Genomic DNA, 24530 nt, shown 5'->3' with positions numbered 1-24530 from the left:
AGACTAAACATGGGTTTCACCACTTCAAGCCTCCAATAAGCAAAGTGGTGGTATTTCACTGGTTGATGAAAGTCATCTACCACATCTATAACTGACAGATGTATACAATGGGCTATACATTGTTGATGATTAGGCGTAATTTGCTTGCCAAACTTAATCATCATTGCTGCTTCATCGGTGGTGCAGGCAACAATGCCGACCGGGCTAGCCAGGTGGGTAAAGCACCTGCCTGGCAACCCAAAGGTCGCGGGTTCGAATCCCGCCTCGGGCTTGGATCAAAGTACTGCAAAAACCTTGGGAGGTGCATTATGGCCACAGAAGCCGATGCGCTAACAACTACCAAAAAAAAAAAAAAAAAAAAAAAAAAAAGCAGGCAACAATATCGTCATCCAAGTTCAAACAAAATTCCTTCAAGTGTCCATTCACAATTTGCTCAGTTCTTCTGCTATCAAGTGAACCATTAATCTCAATAAGACCTAACGACCAATGATTGTCTTTTGAATGCACATTTATATTCATATACCTTTTATTTTGTATAGACGTATATTCGTCAATGAATACCATGCACCCAAAACCAATGAATTTTTGAAATGCTGAACGAGTTCTTCTTTCTTAGTTTTATAATAATTCAGAACCATATTTTTAATTCCATTCACTGAGGCTGGTGATAATTTATCGTATTTATTTCTCTGAAGGTGAAGGCTTGATTGTATAAACTCACTCTTGGCAATTGAATTAACAGAAAATCCATCTAAAGCAGCTAATTTTGAAATCTCTTCTTCCATAGATTTTTTTAACGATAAAGTTTTCCAATGTTCTTACCATTTTTACGGGAGGTTCACTGTTATCTTGTTTAATGTCAATCTGATGCATTTTCTTTAAATGCAACATCAAAGATGATGTAGATCCTCCAGACGACTTCATTATCTTCTGACATTTCGAACATTGTGCTTCATCTTTGCTTTTTTGAGCAAAATAATTCCATACATTTGATTTCATCTTAGACATATTAAGAGTAATAAATATTAATTAGTAAGAATTTATATCACCGACAATTTTAAATAAAAATATTGAAGATAACAAAGGCACAATACTATGCGTCACTCCCACAAGCACTGAATGAAGAGTCTAAACGAGGCAAGTTTCAAAATTTTCAAGAAAGAAATTTTTTATTTATTTACTCGCAATTTTTTTCCCCATTAAATCTATTGTATTTTCAAAATTACATAAAAACTAAATTTGGTGAAGCTGCTTTTTGGAGAACATTTGATCGCAAATTTAATAGGAATAAAGAAGCAAAAAACTTTCTACGATTGAAATTTGATGCAATATTCAGCGAATCTGTTTCTAGTGGGTAACTATCAATAAGGCACGTTCCACAACTCACTCAGTCGTAAATGAGTACACCTGCATCGTGCCATGATACAGGTGGGAAGATAAAAGGTACCCCTCCAAGATTTGGGCCACTTGCCCATGGTAGTTGTTGGCGCATCGGCTTCTGTGGCCATATTGCACCTCCCAAGGTTTTTGCAGTACTTTGATCCAAGCCCGAGGCGGGAATCGAACCCGCGACCTTTGGGTTGCCGGGCAGGTACTTGCCCATGAGATTCTTACCTAAATATAAAATAAAATAAAATAAAAAACATGTTTAAAACAAAGCAGTTGAACGATCCAGACAAACGAAAGAAAATGTGCGTAACAAAAAACTATATTCGAGGGCTAACTAAAAAAATATTCGAATCCGGTTTTAGAAGCCCGGTTTCAGTTTTAACAACTCAGTATGAAAACCGGATTTAACCGGTTTATAAAACCGGTTTGCAAGCCCTAGTTTAGACTCATCGGTTGGTTTCGGTTAACAGTGAAAGTTACATTTGTTTTTTAGTTTTGAGTTGCTTCCTATTTACAGGATATTATCCATATTTAAGCATGTGTTTTGAGTTCATTCTTTGTTGCTTACATCAGAGTATATGTGGTTGCTTTTCTGGTAATAGCAGGTAATGACAGAAATGCAAGCATTCGTAAATTCATGATCAAGTTGACACTTAGTTTCCTAAAACTTTTTTTTATGTGTGCTGTTTTTATCTCTTAGTTTGTGTTAACTTATGGCTTAGTGGTCACTTGTGGGTAATGTAGGGTAATGCTTACTGGTATTATTTTTGACTAAACTTGTGCCTAACCTGGCAGGATCTCCTATTGCTATGCTTTTCTGGGGAACTCTGCCTTATTAATTTGCTTTCTAATTTTTTATTTTTATTTTGCAGTTTCATAGATAACAATTAAATTCTGTTTTGAAAAATGCATAATAAGGAACTAGTTGTGGCCTGCAACTAGTTCCTTACCACTTTCCACAAAAACCCATGTGGCCCGTAACCTTTAGTATTTTATCTGTTTTGGCTCCTAGCCCAAGAAAGATTGGACCCTCCCCCCCTGATTTAGTAACTCCCAAGTATTGCTTGTTGCATTCAGCAGCATTTTCATGTGGTATAAGGATGTTTTATTTTAGATATCAAACAGTTTTAAGTTATGTTAATTAATGCTTAACATGGATGTTTGTTTTAAAACCCAGCAGTTGTAACAACCATTTCACATATTGTCTTGGACTACAAACAATTGCTTCCAGTTTTCCCCATTGGACTTCTTTCTGCCAACAATGCACTTCTAATTGCTTATCATAGAATGAAACTATTCTGACTTCTTTATTAACGTTGAAAATATTGATCTTTCTGGTCCTTTTTGTTGCAACCAAATCTCACTTTAAAATCGCATTGTACTGTAACAAAACTACCAGTTTGATGAAACCTTTTCACACAAGAAACATACTGCTCAGTAATGTACTCCTTGCTGATAGAATTTTCATGTTAGAATGCATCACTAACTAGGAAAACTCCCATATCTTATATATTTTATTGTATCAAAAAATATAGGCATTCAAAATGATTGTGTAGTTTCATTAGCATAGTGGAGGCATGTGATGCAAGAAAGTAAAGCTTATATAGCATCAGCCAAAAAAAAAAAAAAAAAAAAAACCCTCATTCACTTCAAATGTTTGTCTAGTTCTGCCATGCAATTATTTAAGCTGACAACTTCCACAATGACAGATGGAAGTTTCTTCCAGCAATCAACCACCCGATGGCTAAAGACAGATTTCCACACATCTATTCTACAACTCTCTTTTCTCAATTTGAATTTATGTCCCCTCAGGCGATTAATCTGACAAGTGGAAGAATCCCATCAGCATTGAGCTTTCTCAAACCATTCAAGGCCTTGTACACCTCAATCAGATTACCTAGCAGGTGCCTAGTCTCCAGATGCTGCAATTTGCAGAACTTAAGCCTTTCTTCATAAGAGAAACTCTTTGTTCCCCTCACCAATCTTGTTGCCCTTTACTGTACTCATTCCAGCAGTTCTACATCTTTTTTAAAATGAGGCCTCCAGACCTGTATGCAGTACTCAAGGTGTGGCCTTAGTTACTAATGCTCCTAAAAACCAAATAACAAACAAACAAAACAAACTCACCATTGCCTTATACAAGGGGATAATCACCTCCTTATCCCTGCTAGAAAATTTCTTGTATATTATTGACAAGACACCATTACCCCCAGGTCTTTTTCATTCTCCATTATGTTGCGTGTAGACCCACACGGTTATGTTACTCTGGGGTTACTGCTACTCAAGTGCAGTACTTTACACTTGTCAATGTTAAACTTCAGTTGCCACCTCAGCCCATCTGCTCAATTTCTCTAGATCCTGTTGCAGGCAGGAGTGTACTGTCATTAGTGTCACTAACAGCCCTGTCAACCTTAGTATTGTTTGCAGACTTGGGCATTAAGCCTGATATACCTTCATCGATATCATTAATACAAAACAACGAGCCCAGCACCGAACCCTGGGGGACTCCACTAATAACATTAGTCCGTGTAGAGCAGTGTCCATTTATTACCACTCTCTTCTCCCACTCAACCAATCCTTTATCCATAGCAGCAATTTGCTCTTAATGCCATACTGCTCCAATTTGTACAGTAGTCTTTCATGATGATCATGTAAGAAAATTTTGTGGCTGGTCAAGTGTTATCAGATATGATACAGTTCCCCTCTTTGTGAGTAATAACTATAGTTTTAGATCTGTTTCTATTAGTAAAATGGTGCTTTTTTTTTCACTCTCACATCACTCTAACTTTTCACTTTAGCATCACTCTAATGCTATTATTTTACTTCATGGTCTCTTTAATTATATATATACAGTTGGGTCTCCATATTTGTACTTTAAATATTATTGTGCTTATGTGAATATCCATGGGTTCTAAACGAAGTGCATCTATTAATGGACAAAAGCCTAAAAGGGCCAAGAAAGTACGGACTCTAGATAAATGTTGAGAAGGGCTCATATATACGGCCATAGGCCGCATGTTTGGTATCAATGAAAGTACCATACAATACGGCCCCAGGTGCCAAGCGAATTCGAGGTCAAGTGATATTTCTGCGATCCATAGAGTGATCTTCAAAAGCAACTAAAGTTATTTCTAAGTGTCTACTTTTCTCTTAGCAATCTTATTTTTCAATCCGTTCTATTCTTGAAAAGCCACACATTAGAATGCAGAAAGGAAACCCACCTTTCTTTATTTATCCATATATTTCTAGTTCACTAATCAACTAGCACTTAAACCGCTTGTCCTCCTAGCGGCACTGCTCTTGCCAAGGGCGAAAAGGAGCAAACATGGCAAATAAAGACCATGTAGACATTGAAAATGAAAACCCAAAGAAACAGAAGACTGACCGAATGGAGCACCTCTGCCCATCTTTCTTAAATCCCATTCTTTAAGTAGTCAGGCCATGAGTAAATTGTCTCCTTTTGTCATCCAAAAACATCTGGAGGATATTGCAGGATCGGATCTCCCAAGACGGTGAAGAGACTGCAATCAGGAGACCTTTTAATAGAAACCACGAATCAAAGACATTCTGAAAAGCTTCTGCAACTAACAAGCTTTGCTTGTTAGTTGTACACATTCCTGTGAAAATATCTCCTCACACAATCCTAAATTCATGTAAGGTTGTCATATCGAGTTGGGATTTATTAAATGTCACCGAGGAAGAAATAACCCAAGAACTGCAGGGACAAAACATAATTGAAGCAAAAAGAATAATGATTAAAAAAGATAATCAACTGGCACCTACCAGAAATATTATTCTTACCTTCAATACGCCAAACTTACCCTCCTCTGTAAAAGCAAGTTATTTATTTTGTTGCATTCACCCATACATTCCCAACCCTTTAAGATGTTATAAATGCCAAAAGTATGGGCATTCTCAAACTGTATGTAGAGGAATTCCTGTCTGCCCTAACTGTGGGTCCTCAGACCATATACAAAATGCTGTACTGCTACAAAAATGACATGTCCAAATTGCAAAGGCTACCATCCTGCATATTCCAAGACATGTGAAAAGTGAAAAACCAAGAAAAAAATAGTAAAATACAAGGTTGAGAACAAAGTCAGTTACCAAGAAGCAAGAAAACTAGTTGCACCAACTATAAACCAAATTATTACCTATGCAAATGCTCTGAAAAAATATCAAGCAGTCTCCGTTCAAAAGTGATGTCACAGTCCCTACTAATAAATCGATTTCTGATTGGGCTAGAAATGTCCTCTATGAGCTACAACCAACTCTACGCATGCAATAATCCAAGACCACAGACCAAGCAAATAATACTCCTCTGACAATACCAGCGGCACCTCCTTCTCCAGTGATTGCTACCACATCTCGTATTACAAATGCAAATGCTATGAAAAATATTCACGACACAACCATGGACACAGATAGCACATCTATTCAGGAAGATCCTGTTTTAGAAATCCATTCCGAAGAAGAAGAAGAAGAAATGGACACTAGTCGGCCAGTTTTCCTAAAAAAAGACAAGCAGAAATTGGAATGCCATAAACCAGTCACCTTCAAAAAGCAGTCAGAATCAGCTCCATCAACTAAAAACAAATAATGCCTTGTATTTTACAATGGAACTTCAGAGGCTTTCATTGCAATACAGACGATATCCAAGATCTAATTAATCATTTTTCTCCAGTGGCTTTGTTTTCAGGAAACTTACTTAACCATGCAAATTTCTCTTTCAATAAAGAACTATTGCCTTTATCGAAGAGATCGAAATACAGCTAATGCTGCCCATGGAAGTGTGGCAATCCTAGTAAATTCAAAGATCCCATCTAAACATATACCACTTCAAACGGAAATAGAAGCTGTTGCTGTTCTTATAACTCTCCATACTGCAATAACACTTGTCTCAATCTACTTACAGCCAAACCATTTTTACCCTTTGAAAGATCTTAAAGACCTCTTCATATAGATACCTCCACCAATCTGTATATTAGGGGACTTTAATGGGCACCACCCCTTATGGGGCGCTACTAAATTAGATAAGCGTGGTCGACTAATTGAAAACTTTTTAGAGGCACTGAACCTCACCGTACTTAATACTGGTGCACCCACGCATGTACAGCAATAGATCTCTCAATTTGTTCTCCAGTTCTGGTTCCAACCATAAATGGTATGTAATAAATAATCCCATGGGCAGTGACCCAATAGTATGCAACTTCTTGATAGCACTGACTCCTCTAGCTCAACCCTGCAGAAAATGTACATTTGCCTGGGCAAACTGGGCAAAATTCCAGTCATCAATATCTTTCAATGAGGGAAAAATCTGTTTCCAGCCTATTGATGTGACAGAATACATCACATTGCATCTCCTAAATGTGGCTAAAATCACAATACCACTATCAAATCCCCCGGGCCATAAGCATTATAATTATTGGTGGAATGAAGAATGCAAAAAAGCAAAAAAAAAATAAAGCCTGCAATTTGGTTGGCAATATCCAACGACAACCGATCTTAAATTATAAGAAATCAAAGGCAAAATCACGTTTCATACAAAGACAAGCCAAGAAGGAATCCTGGACCCGTTTTGCATCCAGCATTAACAGAAACACTGACAGCAAAGTAATCTGGAAAAAAATTAGACAGCTTTCTGTTAAGTTTTCAACCACACCTTCACCAATCCTCTCCTGGAATGGGCAAGAACTATCTAATCCTTTGAATATAGCAAATGCTTTGGGCAATACATTTGCTGAAATCACAGCAGCATCAGCTGCTGAGATTACATATTTTCAGCGAATTAAAAACACATCAGAACAGCATTCTATTAACTTTAAAACTGCCCATTGTCTGCCCTATAACAAACCTCTGCAATATTCTGAACTCTTGCATGCTATTAGAACAGCCCATAATGGTGCTGCCGGACCAGATGGGATCTATTATGTTATGCTACAACATCTTGATGAAAAAGCTTTGTGCCTTCTCCTTGTCTTTTACAACTGTATGTTTTTAGAAAATATTTATCCAGCTTCTTGGCATCATTCTACTGTTTTGGCTTTCGTAAAACCTGGAAAAGATCCAACCAACCCGCAGAGCTACAGACCAATATCTCTCTCTCAAGCTGTCTTAGTAAAATCCTTGAAAAAAATTGTCCACAGTAGACTCGTCTGGATCATAGAGTCAGTACAGTTAATGAGCCATACTCAATATAGCTTTCGTCAAAATAGGTCATGCTTGGACCTTATGGTTAAGACTGAATTTGCTATTTGTAATGCCTTTGTTAAACGCGAACACCTAGTAATGGTTTCAATAGATATAGAGAAGGCTTTTGATACCACCTGGCGGCATGGCATACTTAAAGATCTTTACTCTCTTGGTCTACGGGGCAACCTTCCTATATTTGTGAAGAATTTTCTACATACTAGGTCATTTCAAGTTCGATACCAGCATGTACTTTCCACAATGCTTATTCAAGAAGAAGGTGTTCCTCAGGGATCAGGGGACTTTAATGGGCACTACCCCTTATGGGGTGGTGCTCATTAAAGTCCCCTGATCTTTTTTGCTCTTAGAATAGATTCCATCACTAAACTACTTCCAAATACAGCAGAAACTTACCTTTATGCTGATGACCTTTCTATCTCCTGCCATTCCCAAAACATGAGATCTATTGAAAGACAGCTTCAAATATCTCTTAATAAAATACAGCAATGGGCCAACCTAAACGGCTATCGACTCTCGCAGCAGAAAACAGTTGCAATCCATTTCTGTAGACAACACGTTTCACCTGGATCCTGAACTTCAGATCTCTAATATATCCATCCCAGTCACTAATAACATCCAATTTCTAGGTTTAATCCTAGACAATAAATTAAACTTCTTAGAGCATATTAAAAATATACATACTTGCTGTCTAAAAAAAAAAAAGTTGAACGTACTCAAAGCTATATCTGCCCAAACATGGGGTGCAGATCATACCTCCCTGCTTCATCTATACTGGGCTTTAATCAGATCACGTCTGGATTATGGAGCTGCCATCTATGATTCTGCCAGAGCAAGTTCTTTGTGCTGGCTTGACCCAGTTGAACACAGTGCTTTGAGAATTGCACTTGGTGCATTCAGAACATCACCAGCACACAGTCTCTACATTGACACTCATGAGCCCACTAAATTTACATAGGAAAGCACTGTTACTAAAGTATGCTGTTAAGATACAAAGTTGTGAATCACATCCCATTCAGTCATGCCTATTCAATCCACCGTTAGTAAACCTCTACAGAAATAAACCTAGCATAGTGAAGCCAGCTGGTCTTCGCCTTCTTGAACTGATGCAAGTTTGGAATGTTTCCATCCATTCCGTACAACAGATAGAAACTCGCTTTCAACCACCACGGGATCCTCCTCCTATACAGCTCTGTGACACTCAACTCTGCCAATGGGGAAAGAGTGTTTTGCCAGTATCCACTATCAAACAACTTCATGCAGTTCACACTCAACAATATACTGATTTTTCCCCAATTTATACAGATGGGTCTAAATCTAATTCAAACGTTGGAGCAGCTGCAGTGTTTCCGAATACCATTATTTCAGCGTCCCTCCCATCTGAATTCAGTATTTTCTAAGCAGAATTATATGCAATTAAACTAGCCTTAGAAAATCTCTGTTCTTTAAAAGCTGTTATTTATACTGATTCCCTCAGCTCAATCAAGGCATTGTGTTATTTCTCAGATAAAGTTCACCCTATTATAAATGAAATTAGAAGATTATTACTGCAGATTGAAAAACGCCGTCAACGGGTCACTTTCTGTTGGATTCTGGCACATTCTGGTATTTTGGGCAATGAACTGGCCGATCAAGCTGCGAAAAATCCATCCACCCTTGATTTAACCAATATCCGTGTTCCAGCATCAGACTATACGTAGACTATTAATGGTGCATACCTATCAGAATGGACAGCCCTCTGGCAGTCTCAGACGAATAATAAACTCTTTCAATTCAAACAGGATCTGAAAATTTGGCACTCCAGTGTCCGTACATCAAGAAGAGAAGTAGTCCTTTCAAGGGCAAGAATAGATCACACCCATCTGACCCACCTACATTTGCTCACTGGAGATGATCCACCACAGTGTTCACATTGTTCTATAACTCTGACTGTGAAACTTATTCTTATTGACTGCCCCTACTATAAACAAGACAGAACTTAAACCTTGCTATCACTGGTCAATCTACATGAAACAATAACTCTTGAAAATCTCATTGGAGATAAAGCAAATATTTCGGAATTTTTTATCTTCCTCAGGCAAACCAGGCTTTTTAATCAGTTCTGATTTCAGAATTTTTTCTGAGTTTATGGAAATTTCTCATCTCTTTATATACTAAATGAATAGGCACATTATAGCCGTAGCAGCTTATGTGCCATTAAACCTCCATAACAAAAACAACCATACAATACATAAGAAAACAAGAAACTGAAATCAGAGAGGCAGCGCAAAGTGGTGGAATCCTTTCTGCTAAATACGTGGCTTATGTGCATGATAAAATGATGTTAAAAATGGAAAATGCACTGTTCATTTTGATCGAAGACCAGCACAAGAAAAACTTGCCTGTGAACATTGGTATGATTTCTGCTAAGGCCCTCATTCTTTACAACAGATTTAAGCAGCAAACCCCCTTTACCAGCAGCACCGCAGAAACCACTTTCATTGCCAGCAAAGGCTGGTTCCACAAATTCAAGAGTCATTATTCATTCCGTAATGTAAAGATTACGAGCAAGTCTGCTAAGACCTACCCTGCACAACTCAAGAAGCTCATTGAGGGGAAGGGATATAACAGGTTTTCGGTGAACAGGTTTGAACAAGTGCACTGAACAGGTTTTCAGTGCACTTATATAGCCGTTGAAGAGAAGGCCCCAGAATTCAAGGCAGCATGAGATGGATTACGCCTCTAGTTTGCGACAAAGCCTGGTCTAATTTTCCACGTTCAGAACCCAAGGGCGCCTCCGTAGCCAGGTGGGAAGGAGCAGCAGTGCGTAGCACACACTTCTTGATTAGACCGGGGTTCGAGCCCGTCACCACCAAATACGGAGGATGCGGAAAGGTCAGGGAATGACCACTGCATATCCCGGAGCAATATGGCCTTAGTTGCTAATGCTCCTAAAAACCAAATAACAAACAAACAACATCAGAACCCAAGAGCTCTTAGGGGACAAGGTTTCGAGGACTTAGAGGACATCAATGATTTAATTGATGGACAATCAACAACACTAATGGATGATGAGATTGAGGAAGAATCACGCCAAGAGAAGTTCGACTTAGAAAACCTAGTGCAAGCAATGCATGACGCCTAGCGGGCTTCTTCTATGAATACGATGACAACATGATTCGTGCAATGAAGTTCATAAAAGCCCTGACGATATTTTAACACCATACACAGCCATGTTCAACAAGTTCAAACAAAAGAAGCAGCTTCCCATCACAATGTTCTTGAAAAGGACAACTTCTGCATAGATGCCTAAAACTCCTCGTACCCCTGAACCAGAAGTCTCGACATCAGCCAGCCCTGCTTCTCCAACCTCTGAAACCCCTACTACTGAGTACTGAATCTTGTGGTGAATACTGATGCATGTCTTGTTCTTAACTATGTAATAAAATTTTGATACAGTATTTTTGAAACATAGGTCTAAAATGTTACTCATTATTGTAAAACACAATTAAACCTTTTAAATACATTTAAACAGTTTTCTCTGTAAATGGTTACGTAATGTTTAGGCATATGTAGAAAACATCTGGGGCTATTTCGGCGAGAGTACAGATTTTTTGCGGAATTTTATATTTTCGCAGGAAGTGTTGTCTTGTAACCCCCCACGAATATGGAGACCCGACTGTGTGTGTGTGTGTGTGTGTGTGTATATATATTTTTTTTTTTTTCCAGATGAGAGCAGTGATGCTTCTGTTAATTATGAATATATTAATGAAACCATAGACTTCAGCCATCTAAAGGAATTTGAAGTAGCCAAGTTACCCAGACCCAGATCGGGTAGAAAAAAAAAAGTGAAAAAAACTACAACTACTACTAAAAATCAAAATATACAGAATGAAGAAAATGGTTTGTATACTTAGAAACAGCTACTGTATAGCATAGAAAAGATATCATGTTTGATTCAATTCAGATTTATTATCCTGATTATTGATCAGTATATTATTAATTATCAGAGTAATTTTTTGGTGTGTTTATCTTTAATAGGTGTGGTTTGTTTATAGTCCATTTTTAGCCTATTTTTCAAAAAATGGAAAAGACTTGCAGGCTACACTGATCGGCAGAAAAAGCTTTTTTTTTTTGCTCATTTTAACTGCTTTTAAAATTAAGGGCAATTATTGTAGATTTGATGTTGCTGAATTCAAATATGGCAACCATATTGCTTAACACTCATCAGTTTTAAGGGAGAAGGGATTAAAGTTAAAATAACTAAGTTTCTATTAAAAAAGATTTCATTGAACAATAGGTCTATTAAAATTATTCTATTTACAAAAATATTTGTCTAATAACAAAACACTTATTTTGTTGTTCTTTGCCTTTTATAATTGCCCATTGGTGTCTCCCATATGAGATTCCAACAGTAGTCTGCCAACATATTTGGACTCCATTTTTCCTGGTATCTTTTTTGCCATTTGAATAATGTCTTGTTGAACCTTTCACAGTGTTCATTGGAGACTGCTTCCAAGTTTTCAGGAAAAAAGTCTAAATGGTAATGTAAGAAATGAATCTTTAATGATATTTTGCATCCGAACTCTCTGTATGCTAAAATTAGCTTGTCCACAATTTCACTGTAATTTTTGATTTCTCATTGCCTGAAAAGTTCCGGCAGCTGTTTTAGAATGCCTTCCAGGCTCTTATTTCTGTAGCATTTAATTTTCAAAGAAACTTTTGCCTCAAACATTCAAATTCTCCTTTTTGTTCATTGTTTTTGCAAACCTAGCTTTGATGTACAATGTGGGTAAATTAGATTTTTGAGTTATCCACGAAAGGAGAATGTGCTACATCTTTCTGGCTTGGTGTAGTTTATGAATGGCCTGGCCATTTTTTTACCCTGTAGTGCAATCCTTCTTCTTCTTCAAGAGGAGTGTTTCCATTTACAATGGGTTTCCTCAGCCTACAAGTTATTTCTTGTTAGGAATTTTTTTCCGCCATAAAGTGCGGTTCAAGGTGTCTTGGTCGGTTAAGCCTCGGGCTGTCATGCACTCCCGTACTCCATCCATCCATGTCCTCCTAGGTCTTCCTCTTCTCCTTCTTCCAGGAGGTATCCATTCCAGGATAGCCTTTGGATATCTGTTTTCTTGCATCCGTTTTACATGTCCATACCATGTTAGACACTTTTCTTTGATGGTGTCAGTAATAGTCTTTCTCACTTCCATTTTTTCCCTTATGTCTTCATTCCATTTTCTGTCTCTTCTAGAAGTTCCTGCTGAGCGTCTCCAAAAATCCATTTCTGTGGAGAGCAATTTGTTTTCCGCTTGCCTATTCAATGTCCAGGTTTCCGCTCCATACAATAGAAGACTTTGTACAATCGTTTGGAATATTAGTTTCTTTGTTTTATTTAGGATATTTTTGCTCCACAGAACAGAGTTTAACATACCGATAGCCTTTCTGCCGTCTGTAATTCTCTTATTGATCTCTGCTTGGGATGATCCATCACTTTTAAGATTGATCCCAGATATTTGAATTTATCGACTTGTTTGATTTTAAAACCTGCAATATTTAGAACGTGTCCTGGTCCTGAAGACAACATTTCAGTCTTGCTAAAATTGATTTTTAGACCCCCATTGTTTATATTCCTCAAACAATTGACAACATGCATACTTTGCATCTTCTAAGTCTTGTGCTATCACCACCTGATCATCTGAAAAAAGTAAATTGTGAATATAGGTGTTCTTATTAATCGGCAATCCCATTTTATTACATTTTTTTGACCAGGATCTTAGGCAGATGTCAATATAAATTTTGAAAAGTGTTGCCGACATGCAACAACCTTGTAATAAGCCTTTTGAAGTGTGGAATTCAGGTGACAAAGCTGATCCCACTTTAATTCTGCATCTATTATTCCTGTAAATTGGCTTAATAATGTTAATCAGTTGTCCATCAATATTTGCCTCTTTCAGTGCTTCCCATAAAAGTTTTCTTGGAACACTGTCATATGCCTTTTCAAGGTCAATGAAAATCATAAAGATTTTTTTTCCTTTTGATTGGCATTTTTCAAGGATCTGTCATACTGTTGAGATATGATCTATACATGACCTCCCAGCTGAAAAACCACTTTGTTCTTCTGATACCTCGATTCAGGCTTCTAAATGGTTCCTGATCCATTTTCCAAGGATGTTTAACAGCGGGTTCAGGATGCATATTCCTCTGTAATTTGAACAGCTTTTCCGATCGCCCTTCTTATAAATTGATGTAATATATCCTGTTATCATTTCTTTTGGTATTTCTTCTCCTCTCAGTATACTATTTAACAGTTTTTGTATCAGAACAGCCACTCCTCTTACTCCATATTTCAGAAGTTCCATGTAAACTCCTCCAGGTCCAGGTGATTTGCCATTCCTTCCTTCCTTTAGCAGGAGTTCCACTTCCTTAACAGAAACTTTTAAGCCCGAGTCTTCTACACCAAAATCCTCCATCGTCTTGAACTCTTCCCAGTCTTCTTTTAAAAGTCCTTCATAGTACTCCGTCCAGTCTTTCAAAGGTATTAATTGCAAACTAGCATTGTGTTCATTCTGTTTTCTCAAGTCTTTAAGGACCTTCCACGATTGCGCTGATTGCTTGAAGCCCAATTTGCTATTAATAGTTGCGCATTTCCTTTCCCATTATTCATTTTTCGCTTCTACTACCAACCGATTGGCTATTTTCTTTTTTTCAACATAAATGTTCCTATATGCATCATTCCTATCACCCAGCCATTTCTGATATGCAAGTTTCTTTTCCTCTACAGCAGCTCTTACTTTCTCTGTAAACCAGGTCTTTTTTGGTCCTTGGCTCTTCTTTTTGCCTAGGATTTCATGAGCTATTTTTTTAACAGTATTTTTTAAATATTCATAGATTTCTTCTGTATTACCTTTTATCTCTATGTTAATTGCAGCATCCAATCTTTGGGTGGATGAAGTTGTTTCTAATGCTGTCGTCCTGGAGTAGGTCAATGTTAAATTGATCCACTTGTAGCATTTCTCCTTCCGTGCATTGTTGGTTGTCCACACACATTTTCTTAATCCAGTTCCACCTCAGTGTTGTTTTAACAAGAAAATGGTCAGATCCACATTCAGCTCCTCTATAAACTCTGACATCTTTCAATACATATGTCCCTGAATGTTTTGAAATAATATAATCTATAACTTAACAGCAATAGAAACTCCTGCTCTTGCTCTTTCACTCTTATCAACTCCACTCCAAAAATGGTAGTATTCTCCCATTATTTCCTCTCCACATCCCTTTTTCTTTGTCTCTGATAACACGACGATGTCTAACTTGAATTTGTGCAGTTCATCCGAAAGAAAGTTTCTTTTAGTTGAAAGGCCTTGAATATTCCAGCATCCCAAAATCATAGTCCTTTTCCGTTTGCCGAGTCGTTCCCGAAAGTGCAGTCCGTTTTCATTTTCACTTGTAGGTCTTTTAGCATTTGTGTATTTTTTACACTGAACGAGGAGCTAGCCCGTTGCAGCAACCCCCAACCTGGAGGGCTGGGGTATCTCTCTTAGTCTGGCCCCTACCCTTTGCAACTCAGTCAGCAAATCCACCACTATATCTGCAGTAAGTCCTCTAAGGTTGGGATTATTCATACCACAAATTTAAACAGATACGCCAACTGTTTAAAACTGATTTAATAATAAAATAAAATAATACAAAAGACTGTAAAATAATATTTACAAAAATTGATTATTTACAAAAAACTAGTTTGAAACTAAAATAAAAGAAGTTAAAATGCATTAAAATATAAATTTAAAAGCGATAAAAACACTATTGAAGCTTTCGGAGGTGTCTGCCTCCTTCCTCAGCAACAATGAAACTTAAGTGACACATCCTTAAATACCAGATGGTATTTAAGGATGTGTCAGTTGGTATTTAAGGATGTGTCCTCTGGTATTTAAGGATGTGTCCTCTGGTATTTAAGGATGTGTCAGTTGGTGTTTAAGGATGTGTCCTCTGGTATTTAAGGATGTCCTTAAATACCATCTGGTATTTAAGGATGTCCTCAACCATACATAAAAATGTCGCATTCTTGCCAAATTAAGCCTAATAACATTTGCTACATTTGTGGAGAAGTGGTATCAAAATAGCAGCAGAAGCCACTACCACAACTTGTGAGAAACTCTATTTTGGATGTAAAGTTGGAGATCAAAAAGTAAATAAGTTAAAATGCATTAAAATATAAATTTAAAAGCGATAAAAACACTATTGAAGCTTTCGGAGGTGTCTGCCTCCTTCCTCAGCAACAATGAAACTTAAGTGACACATCCTTAAATACCAACTGACACATCCTTAAATACCAACTGACACATCCTTAAATACCATCTGACACATCCTTAAATACCAACTGACACATCCTTAAATACCATCTGGTATTTAAGGATGTGTCACTTAAGTTTCATTGTTGCTGAGGAAGGAGGCAGACACCTCCAAAAGCTTCAATAGTGTTTTTATCGCTTTTAAATTTATATTTTAATGCATTTTAACTTATTTACTTTTTGATCTCCAACTTTACATCCAAAATAGAGTTTCTCACAAGTTGTGGTAGTGGCTTCTGCTGCTATTTTGATACCACTTCTCCACAAATGTAGCAAATGTTTAACAGATATTTATTTAAAGTATACCCAGTAAAATAAAATAAAATAAAATATTTCCAGAAGCTTTCGGAACTCGTGTCCCTTTCTCAACTGACAGAATTTTTTTTTTTTAATACATTACAAGCAAAGTGTGGCACGTTACTCATTCGTCATTGTTGTAGCACGGACGTGTGCTGCCTTGCGCCAGTGATCATCCATCAATAAAACGGTTGTCTCCAGGATTGGATGTATACGCATGCCTTTCTGGCGATTTAATGCCTTAGGGTTGTTCATTATGTTTAGTGACTCTAGCCATAGGCGGTGGCGAAAGTGTCGCGCGTGGTCCACTATCTCAAAGTCGCGCTTGGGGTCAAGATCGTGGTTGGTAGCCCAAAAATGTTCTGCAAGCGCGGACTGGTCAGTTTCGGCAAGCCGGATTGCTCTGTCGTGTTCCGTGAGGCGATCCTGGAGACGTCTCGATGTCTCACCTACGTAGCAACTGTTACAGGCCCTACAGGTGATACGGTACACTACATTGCTGCATAAGACAGGTGTGACAGGGGTCTTCACACTGGAGACAAGTGAACGTAGGTTCCTACCTGGTAATTGTACACATTTTATGTTGTAACTTCTCAGGATCTTCGAGATACGTCCTGACACTCCTGGATAGTACGGAATGTAGGCGGATGATATGCCGACTTGCTTCGGAGGTCTTGGGTTGGAAGTAAGTTCTTGTGCCTGTAACGAGCATCTGTTTAGTACATGGGATGGATAACCGCATCTGGTTAAGTCCGCCTTCACACGGGAGATCTCGTTACGTCTAATTGTGTCGGTGCTGGAATGGCTCCAGGCCCTGGAGAACAGGGTGCGGGCAGTGCTATTGAGATGGCTTGGAGCGTGGCCGGACCCGTAGTTGGTGAATTGACCGCACCACATGGGTTTGCGGTATACTGAGGTCTCTAGATGTGGGCCTACGCGATGCACTAGCACGTCCAGAAACGGGAGCGAACCGTCCACCTCTGATTCTACGGTAAACTTGATGAAATTGGATAGAGAGTTGAGGTATTCTAGTAGTACCGTTTCAGAACCACGTGGTATTATGGTAAAAATATCGTCGACATATCTACACCACGTTGTAATAGGTGTAGGTGGGTTCTGGTGTATCTGCTTCTCCAGATCTTCCATGGCGATGTTAGCTACTACGGAACTGACAGGGGCACCCATAGCAGTGCCATGTACTTGTTTGTAGAGTGAGTCTTCAAAGGTGAAGATGCTGCTAGAGAGGCATAGGTTGAGGGCGGTACAGATGTCATCAGTGGATAGTGACGTCCTGGATTGGAGGCTTAAGTCGCTCTCAAGGAGCCTTCTGGCGCAGTGCACGGCCTGTTGGACGGGAATCGAGGTGAATAAAGAAACCACGTCAAATGATGCCATGACAGAGTTATCAGGGATTGAAATGTCCTTAATGGTGTTAATGAATTCACTGCTGTTTTTAACGGTGTGAGATGTATTACCTATAAGAGGCGAGAGGAGGCTCGCGATGTGTTTGGACAGTTCATACGTTGGGGCACTGCAGCAAGACACTATAGGTCTGAGAGGAATACCCGGTTTATGGATCTTTGGTAATCCGTAGAATTGTGGTAGTTGGCAGCCAGTAGCACGCAGAAGATGGTGAGTCGCGGTCGGGATCTTCTTATCTTTAAGCCATGCGTGGACAAGTTTATTAACATTTGCTTCCAGACGTTTCAAGACTTTAACGGGAGGATCAGGTAGAGGTTCATATACGTTAGGATCGAGTAATAGGGCCAAGGCTTTCTCTCGGTAGGCTGATCGGTCCAGCACAACAGTCCGGCGCCCTTTATCCGCAGGAAGTACAACGATGGAGTTGTCTTTTCTTATAGATGACAGGGCGGCACGTTGGCGGTGGTTGAGGTTTGAGCACGTTTTTCGAGTGTTGCGGAGGACTGCGGCAGTCTTGAATCGGATCTCGTTGGCAGTTTCTTCGGGAAGGTTGGTAATACTGGCTTCTATGCCCATAGCGAGCTGTGTGATGGGAGGTTTCGATGGTATAACGGCGAATTTCATACCGTTTGATAAAACACTCAGCTGCTCGTTGGACAGTTGTTTGTTACTTAGATTCAAGACGAAAGAAGTCGTGTCGTCTGAACGAGTGTTCGTCTTTAAGGAGTTAGTTTCTATGCTCAAGTTTATGAACTTGCGCTGTTGGCGTAAACGGTAGGTATCCGAGGTCTGACTAGCCCGATGGCAGATGGTATGTATAGGTTTGTAAATACAATAGGAGGACTGCCGCAGTCCTCCGCAACACTCGAAAAACGTGCTCAAACCTCAACCACCGCCAACGTGCCGCCCTGTCATCTATAAGAAAAGACAACTCCATCGTTGTACTTCCTGCGGATAAAGGGCGCCGGACTGTTGTGCTGGACCGATCAGCCTACCGAGAGAAAGCCTTGGCCCTATTACTCGATCCTAACGTATATGAACCTCTACCTGATCCTCCCGTTAAAGTCTTGAAACGTCTGGAAGCAAATGTTAATAAACTTGTCCACGCATGGCTTAAAGATAAGAAGATCCCGACCGCGACTCACCATCTTCTGCGTGCTACTGGCTGCCAACTACCACAATTCTACGGATTACCAAAGATCCATAAACCGGGTATTCCTCTCAGACCTATAGTGTCTTGCTGCAGTGCCCCAACGTATGAACTGTCCAAACACATCGCGAGCCTCCTCTCGCCTCTTATAGGTAATACATCTCACACCGTTAAAAACACCCCTCAACGTGGGCACCTGTACGTGGTGAGGGGACCTCCCAGTGATGCTGCTGGGTTTCCAGATTAGCATCACTGGGATCTAACGCCCATACCTTGGTTCCAGGGTTACATCTTTGGAATCCGGCGTGTGCAGCCGTGCGCCGCGACCCGTGGAAGCGGAAAGGGGGATCCTGGTGGTTGAGGGGCCCAGCCTTAATACACCACTTTGGCCCCTGCTTCGACAAGACGGGCGGTCCCGGACCGGCTCGACTGGGATCAATCGGCGGGTGGTTCTATACTGCTAGGGTCAACTGCGTTCCAATAAGTCTCCCTCCCTTTGGTCCTGGGACGGGATAAAGACTTATTGGTAACGTGGGTATGGTGTTCTAAGCGAACTCGGCGTCCCATTCGTGTACGCAGTACCTGCTAGTTCACGGGTGGGCGCCCCCTCGTAGGGCTCCGTGGTGGGTGAGGTACTTAGGCATCAGACATTTTTTCTTTACTCTCATGAGTAATTTAAATCCTTCTTCTGGGGCCCCAACAAGGCCCCTACCTAATCGATCGTTAGATGAGAGTGAAAGTAATTCAGCTAAAAGAGCCAGAACTGAGGAGAAAACAACATCTGTGACACCTCTTTTCCTCATTCTCCATTCCACCGGAGAGCAGTCACTTGGGAAAATGTCACCCTTCTTCATCCAGAAAGGATTAGAAGGGATGGCAGGTTCACCCAAATCCGTAAAACGGCTGCGTTCTGGAGATATTCTAATAGAAGCATCAAATGTAAATCAAGCTGAAAAGTTTTTGAAAGCCACATCTATAGGGGGAATACCCATCATCACAACCCCTCACAAAACTTTGAACTCTTCAAGAGGTGTGATATCAGAGTGGGATCTTCTTCACGTTTCTGAAGAAGAGATCTGCTCTGAATTAAAAGAACAAGGAGTAACAGCTGTCAAGCGAATATCCATGCGTAAGGATGGGAATCTTGTCCCTACCCGAGTTCTCATCCTAACATTCAACACCCCAAGGCCTCCAAGTTCCATCAAGGCAGGGTACTTAAACTGCCCAGTGAGGATTTACGTTCCAAACCCACTGAGGTGTTTTAAATGTCAAAAGTACGGCCACTCACAAACAGCTTGTCGTGGTAACCCTGCCTGTGCTCGATGTGGTGCTAAAGATCACGAGAGCAAGGAATGTATAGCTCCTAAGCCTAACTGTATTAACTGCCAAGGAGAGCACCCTGCATACTCTCGAGCATGCCAGCGGTGGAAGGACGAAAAGGAGATACAAAAGTTAAAAACGGAGCTAAACATCTCCTACCCAGAGGCCAGAAAACGCATACAACCAATAAATAGCGGAAAGCCTTCATATGCTCAGAAGGTTTCTGCGAAGTGCACTATCGGTACACAAACAGATATGACTATACCACCAAGAGAGTCATTCACGCCGATTGCACGCTATTTATTGAGTTCACAAAAGCCCACCACAAAAACACAATCAGCTGCTACTCCAATATCCGTACCTCCTAGTGCTCCACCACTAACAAAACCAAGTGGTAAAAAAGAGCAACCAAAATTAACAGAATCAATGGATGTAGTGGACAAGGAGGTACCGGACGATTCAGTCTTGCAACTCTTCGTGGAGGAAGAAATGGACACCGGACAGCGTCCATTCTTCCCCAAAAAAGATAAAGCCAAGACTGATAAAATTAAGCCCTCAGCACCTCGGAAGCCGCCTGATGGACCCACCAAGCCAAAATAATGGCTAAATTCCTACAATGGAATTGTCGTGGATTCCGGCGAAATACAGATGACATCAAGGCCCTCCTGCAAAAGCACGAGCCAGTTTGCTTTTGCTTGCAGGAGACATATCTAAAGGCAAATGATGATCCCACCATGCATAACATCACAATCTTTCGTAAGGATAGAATTGCGGATGGTCCTGCTCATGGAGGAGTGGCTATCCTTGTGAGTAATCAGACCCCAGTTCAGCCTTTGCTAATTACAACCAGCATAGAGGCTGTTGCAATTCGCCTTACAGTGGGATTTTTATTAACGGTCTGCTCTATTTATTTGCCACCTGGGACTGACATCTCCCAGGAAGACCTTGATGATCTTCTAACGCAGTTGCCAGCCCCTTTCTTACTTCTTGGGGATTTTAATGGACATAACACCCTGTGGGGTAGTGCTAACATCAATGGAAGGGGACGGGTCATAGAGCGTATGCTCAATGACAATGCCCTTTCCCTTCTAAATACTGGAACAAACACCTTCTTCTATATGCCTACCCGTACTTTTTCTGCCATTGATCTCTCTATCTGCTCCCCTTCTCTACTCCCATCACTCACTTGGGAAGTGGAAGAGAATCCATACGGAAGTGATCACTTCCCTGTGATAACCTTGTTACACAGTGGGAGACCATGTCTTCCTTTTAGGTTACCACGGTGGAAGTTTGATCAGGCTGACTGGAATGCCTTCCAACATCAGGCAAATTTTGAACTCAGTACAGTCAGTCAGGAGCCTATCAATGACGCAGTAACGTACATCACAGAAATCATTGTCCAAGCAGCTGCGAATGCTGTTCCAAAAACATCTGGCCGGTTTCCACCATTTCCCAAACCTTGGTGGAATTCACAATGCACAGCAGCAAAAAAGGCTCAAAACAAAGCGTGGGGGATATTCCGTCGATATCCTACCACTTGTAATCTAATAGCCTTCAAGCGTGCACGAGCCAAAGCACGCTACATTCGCCGTCAGAGTCAAAAGGAATCATGGATCCGTTTTACATCATCTATTAACCAGGCTACCAATTCTAAGGTAGTGTGGGATAAAATCCGGAAAATGAAGGGAAAATATACATCCCACCCTTCTTCAATCCTAGATTATAATGGATGCGCTATTGCAGATCCAACTGCAATAGCCAATGCTCTTGGGGAAACATTCTCTAACATCTCCGCAACATCTTCGTATTCCCCAGAGTTCCTGGTCCTGAAACATAAAATCGAAAAGCAGGCACTTAATTTCAAGTCCAAGGGCCTCTATCCCTACAACGGGGCATTCACTATGCAGGAACTGAAGAGAGCCCTCACTTTTTCTAATGCAAGTGCTGTTGGACCAGATGGCATCCATTATGAAATGATTAAACGGCTTTCACCAAAATCTATGGATTATCTGCTCCTTCTTTATAACAGAATCTTTATTGAAGGGCAGTTTCCGGACTCCTGGCGGAAGGCAATCATCCTTGCTTTTCCTAAGCCAGGAAAGGATCCAAAAGTCACCACCAATTATCGTCCTATAGCTCTGACTAGCTGTCTGTGCAAAATCCTGGAGAGAATGGTTAATTCTCGTTTAATATGGTACTTAGAAACAAATGACCTTCTCTCCAACATCCAGTGCGGCTTCCGAAGGAACCGGTCCACTTTGGACCATCTTATTAGATTGGAAACATCCATCCGGGATGCTTTCCTAAAACGCGAACACTTGGTGTCGGTGTTCTTTGACATGGAGAAAGCGTATGACACAACTTGGAGATTTGGCATCATAAAAGATCTGCATAGCCTTGGTCTTAGGGGACGACTCCCCATTTTTATTGAAAACTTTTTAGCCGATCGATCTTTCCAAGTTCGTGTGGGATCCTCACTCTCTCGTTCCTTTAGCCAAGAGGAGGGAGTACCACAGGGATCAGTTTTAAGTGTCACGCTTTTCGCCATCAAAGTAAATTCCATCACAGAACAACTTCCTCCAACCGTAAACGGTGCCCTCTATGTTGATGACTTTAGCATATTTTGTCAGTCATGCAACATGAGGGTTATTGAAAGACAACTGCAGAAAGCCATTGATCGCCTCAACTCCTGGGCACTTGAAAATGGTTTCAGGTTCTCGCCGGAGAAGACCGTTTGCGTACACTTTTGTCGTAAGCGTAATCTTCATCCTGAACCTGAATTAAGGCTCGGACAAAATGCTATTCCAGTTGCGGCGGATACAAAATTTCTGGGACTCGTATTTGATAAAAAGTTGACCTTTCTTGATCACATTCGTCAACTCCGCACCAAGTGCACAAGAGGGCTAAATATCCTCCGCTCTCTCTCCTCTACATCTTGGGGAGCAGACCGATGTACCCTCCTTCGGCTTTACCGTGCACTTGTGCGATCCAGACTAGATTACGGGTCCCTGGTATACAATTCGGCCAGAGACAGTGTACTTCGTTGGCTGGATCCTGTCCATCATCTGGCACTCCGTACCGCTATTGGAGCATATCGAACATCTCCAGTCCAGAGCTTATACGTCGAAGCAAACGAACCGCCGTTATCGCTTCGTCGTAAGCAGTTGTCTCTAAACTACGCTCTAAAACTGAAATCCCTGCCAGACCACCCTACGTGGCTATCCGTTTTTGAGCCACGATGGGAAAATTTGTATAACACACGTAAGACTGCCAACCGACCTTTTGGTATTCGTGTCCAAGAGCTGCTCAAAGAATTTAATATCAAGGTAGACAAGGTTGCCCAAACACCGAAGCAACCCCTTCCACCCTGGCATGCTCATTTCCCGTCATGTGACTTGTCACTTAGAAATTGGGGAAAGTCGGACACTCCATCGTCTGTCTACCTGCAGCTTTATTCAGCACACCGAGCTGAATATTCTGACTTTGCGCCAGTTTACACAGACGGCTCGAAGTCGGAATCATATGTGGGATCTGCTGCTGTCTTTACAGACAGCATTACATCAGAGCAGATTCCCTCTGAATGCAGCATATTTACTGCAGAGCTGCTCGCTATAGAGTTAGCCTTGGATCACATTAGTAAATGCGAATACCAACGGTTCATTTTGTATACCGACGCTCTCAGCGTGTTACAGGCTTTAATATCTGTGAGATATAATTCTCATCCAGTTCTGTCTAGCATTCAGCAGAAGATTCACTTCCTCCGAGAACGTGAATATGATATCCGCTTCTGCTGGATTCCCAGCCACATTGGGATTAAGGGAAATGATTTGGCTGACAATGCAGCCAAATCAGCAGTTCCCAATAATAATCGCTGCCTGTCAGTCCCTTATACAGACTGCAGGCGAATAATACACGAAAAGATACACTCCCAATGGCAGGATTCGTGGAATAGACAGAATGCGAATAAATTATATCTTATAAAGCCTTTAATTGAACCGTGGCAGTCTAGTCTGCGCAGGAATCGTAAAGAGGAAGTTGTTCTCGCCCGGACCCGCATAGGACATAGTCATTTGACTCATTCGTTTTTGCTGAGGGCTGATGACCCTCCTATGTGTGAGTCCTGTGGCACAATTTTATCAATTAGACACATTTTAGTTGACTGTCCAGATTTTAGCAATATCCGTTTTACCGCTTTTAGCCATCTGACTGAGCCGTATACACTCAGTCAGATTTTATCTGACAATGACAATGTGTCTGCTATTTTTAGCTTTTTGAAAGCAATAAACGTTTTTAATCGTATTTAAAATTCATGTTATTATTATTTCGTTTATTGATTTATCATTGTAATTAGATCTGGACACGGTGGCCTAATTAATTAGGTCACTGAGATGTTAAATTTTTATATATTACCTGGTCTT

The 24530-nt window shown here is 40.4% G+C and overlaps 1 protein-coding gene across 1 annotated transcript in view; it reads left to right on the top strand.

Annotated features, from left to right (window-relative positions):
* The window catches only part of LOC150090937 (tRNA endonuclease ANKZF1-like), a 224663-nt gene that overhangs the window by 120956 nt on the left and 79177 nt on the right, over positions 1 to 24530 (top strand). The window contains exon 10 of the mRNA XM_090373536.1: positions 11305 to 11478. Coding sequence (XP_090229662.1) covers positions 11305 to 11478 — 174 coding nt within the window. The remainder of the gene's footprint in view (positions 1 to 11304; positions 11479 to 24530) is intronic.

Source organism: Mastigoproctus giganteus, chromosome 1 (genome assembly GCF_048544385.1).
Source record: "Mastigoproctus giganteus isolate SK-2022 chromosome 1, ASM4854438v1, whole genome shotgun sequence".
NCBI lineage: Eukaryota > Metazoa > Arthropoda > Arachnida > Uropygi > Thelyphonidae > Mastigoproctus > Mastigoproctus giganteus.
This window is presented reverse-complemented; position numbering and strand designations above follow the sequence as displayed.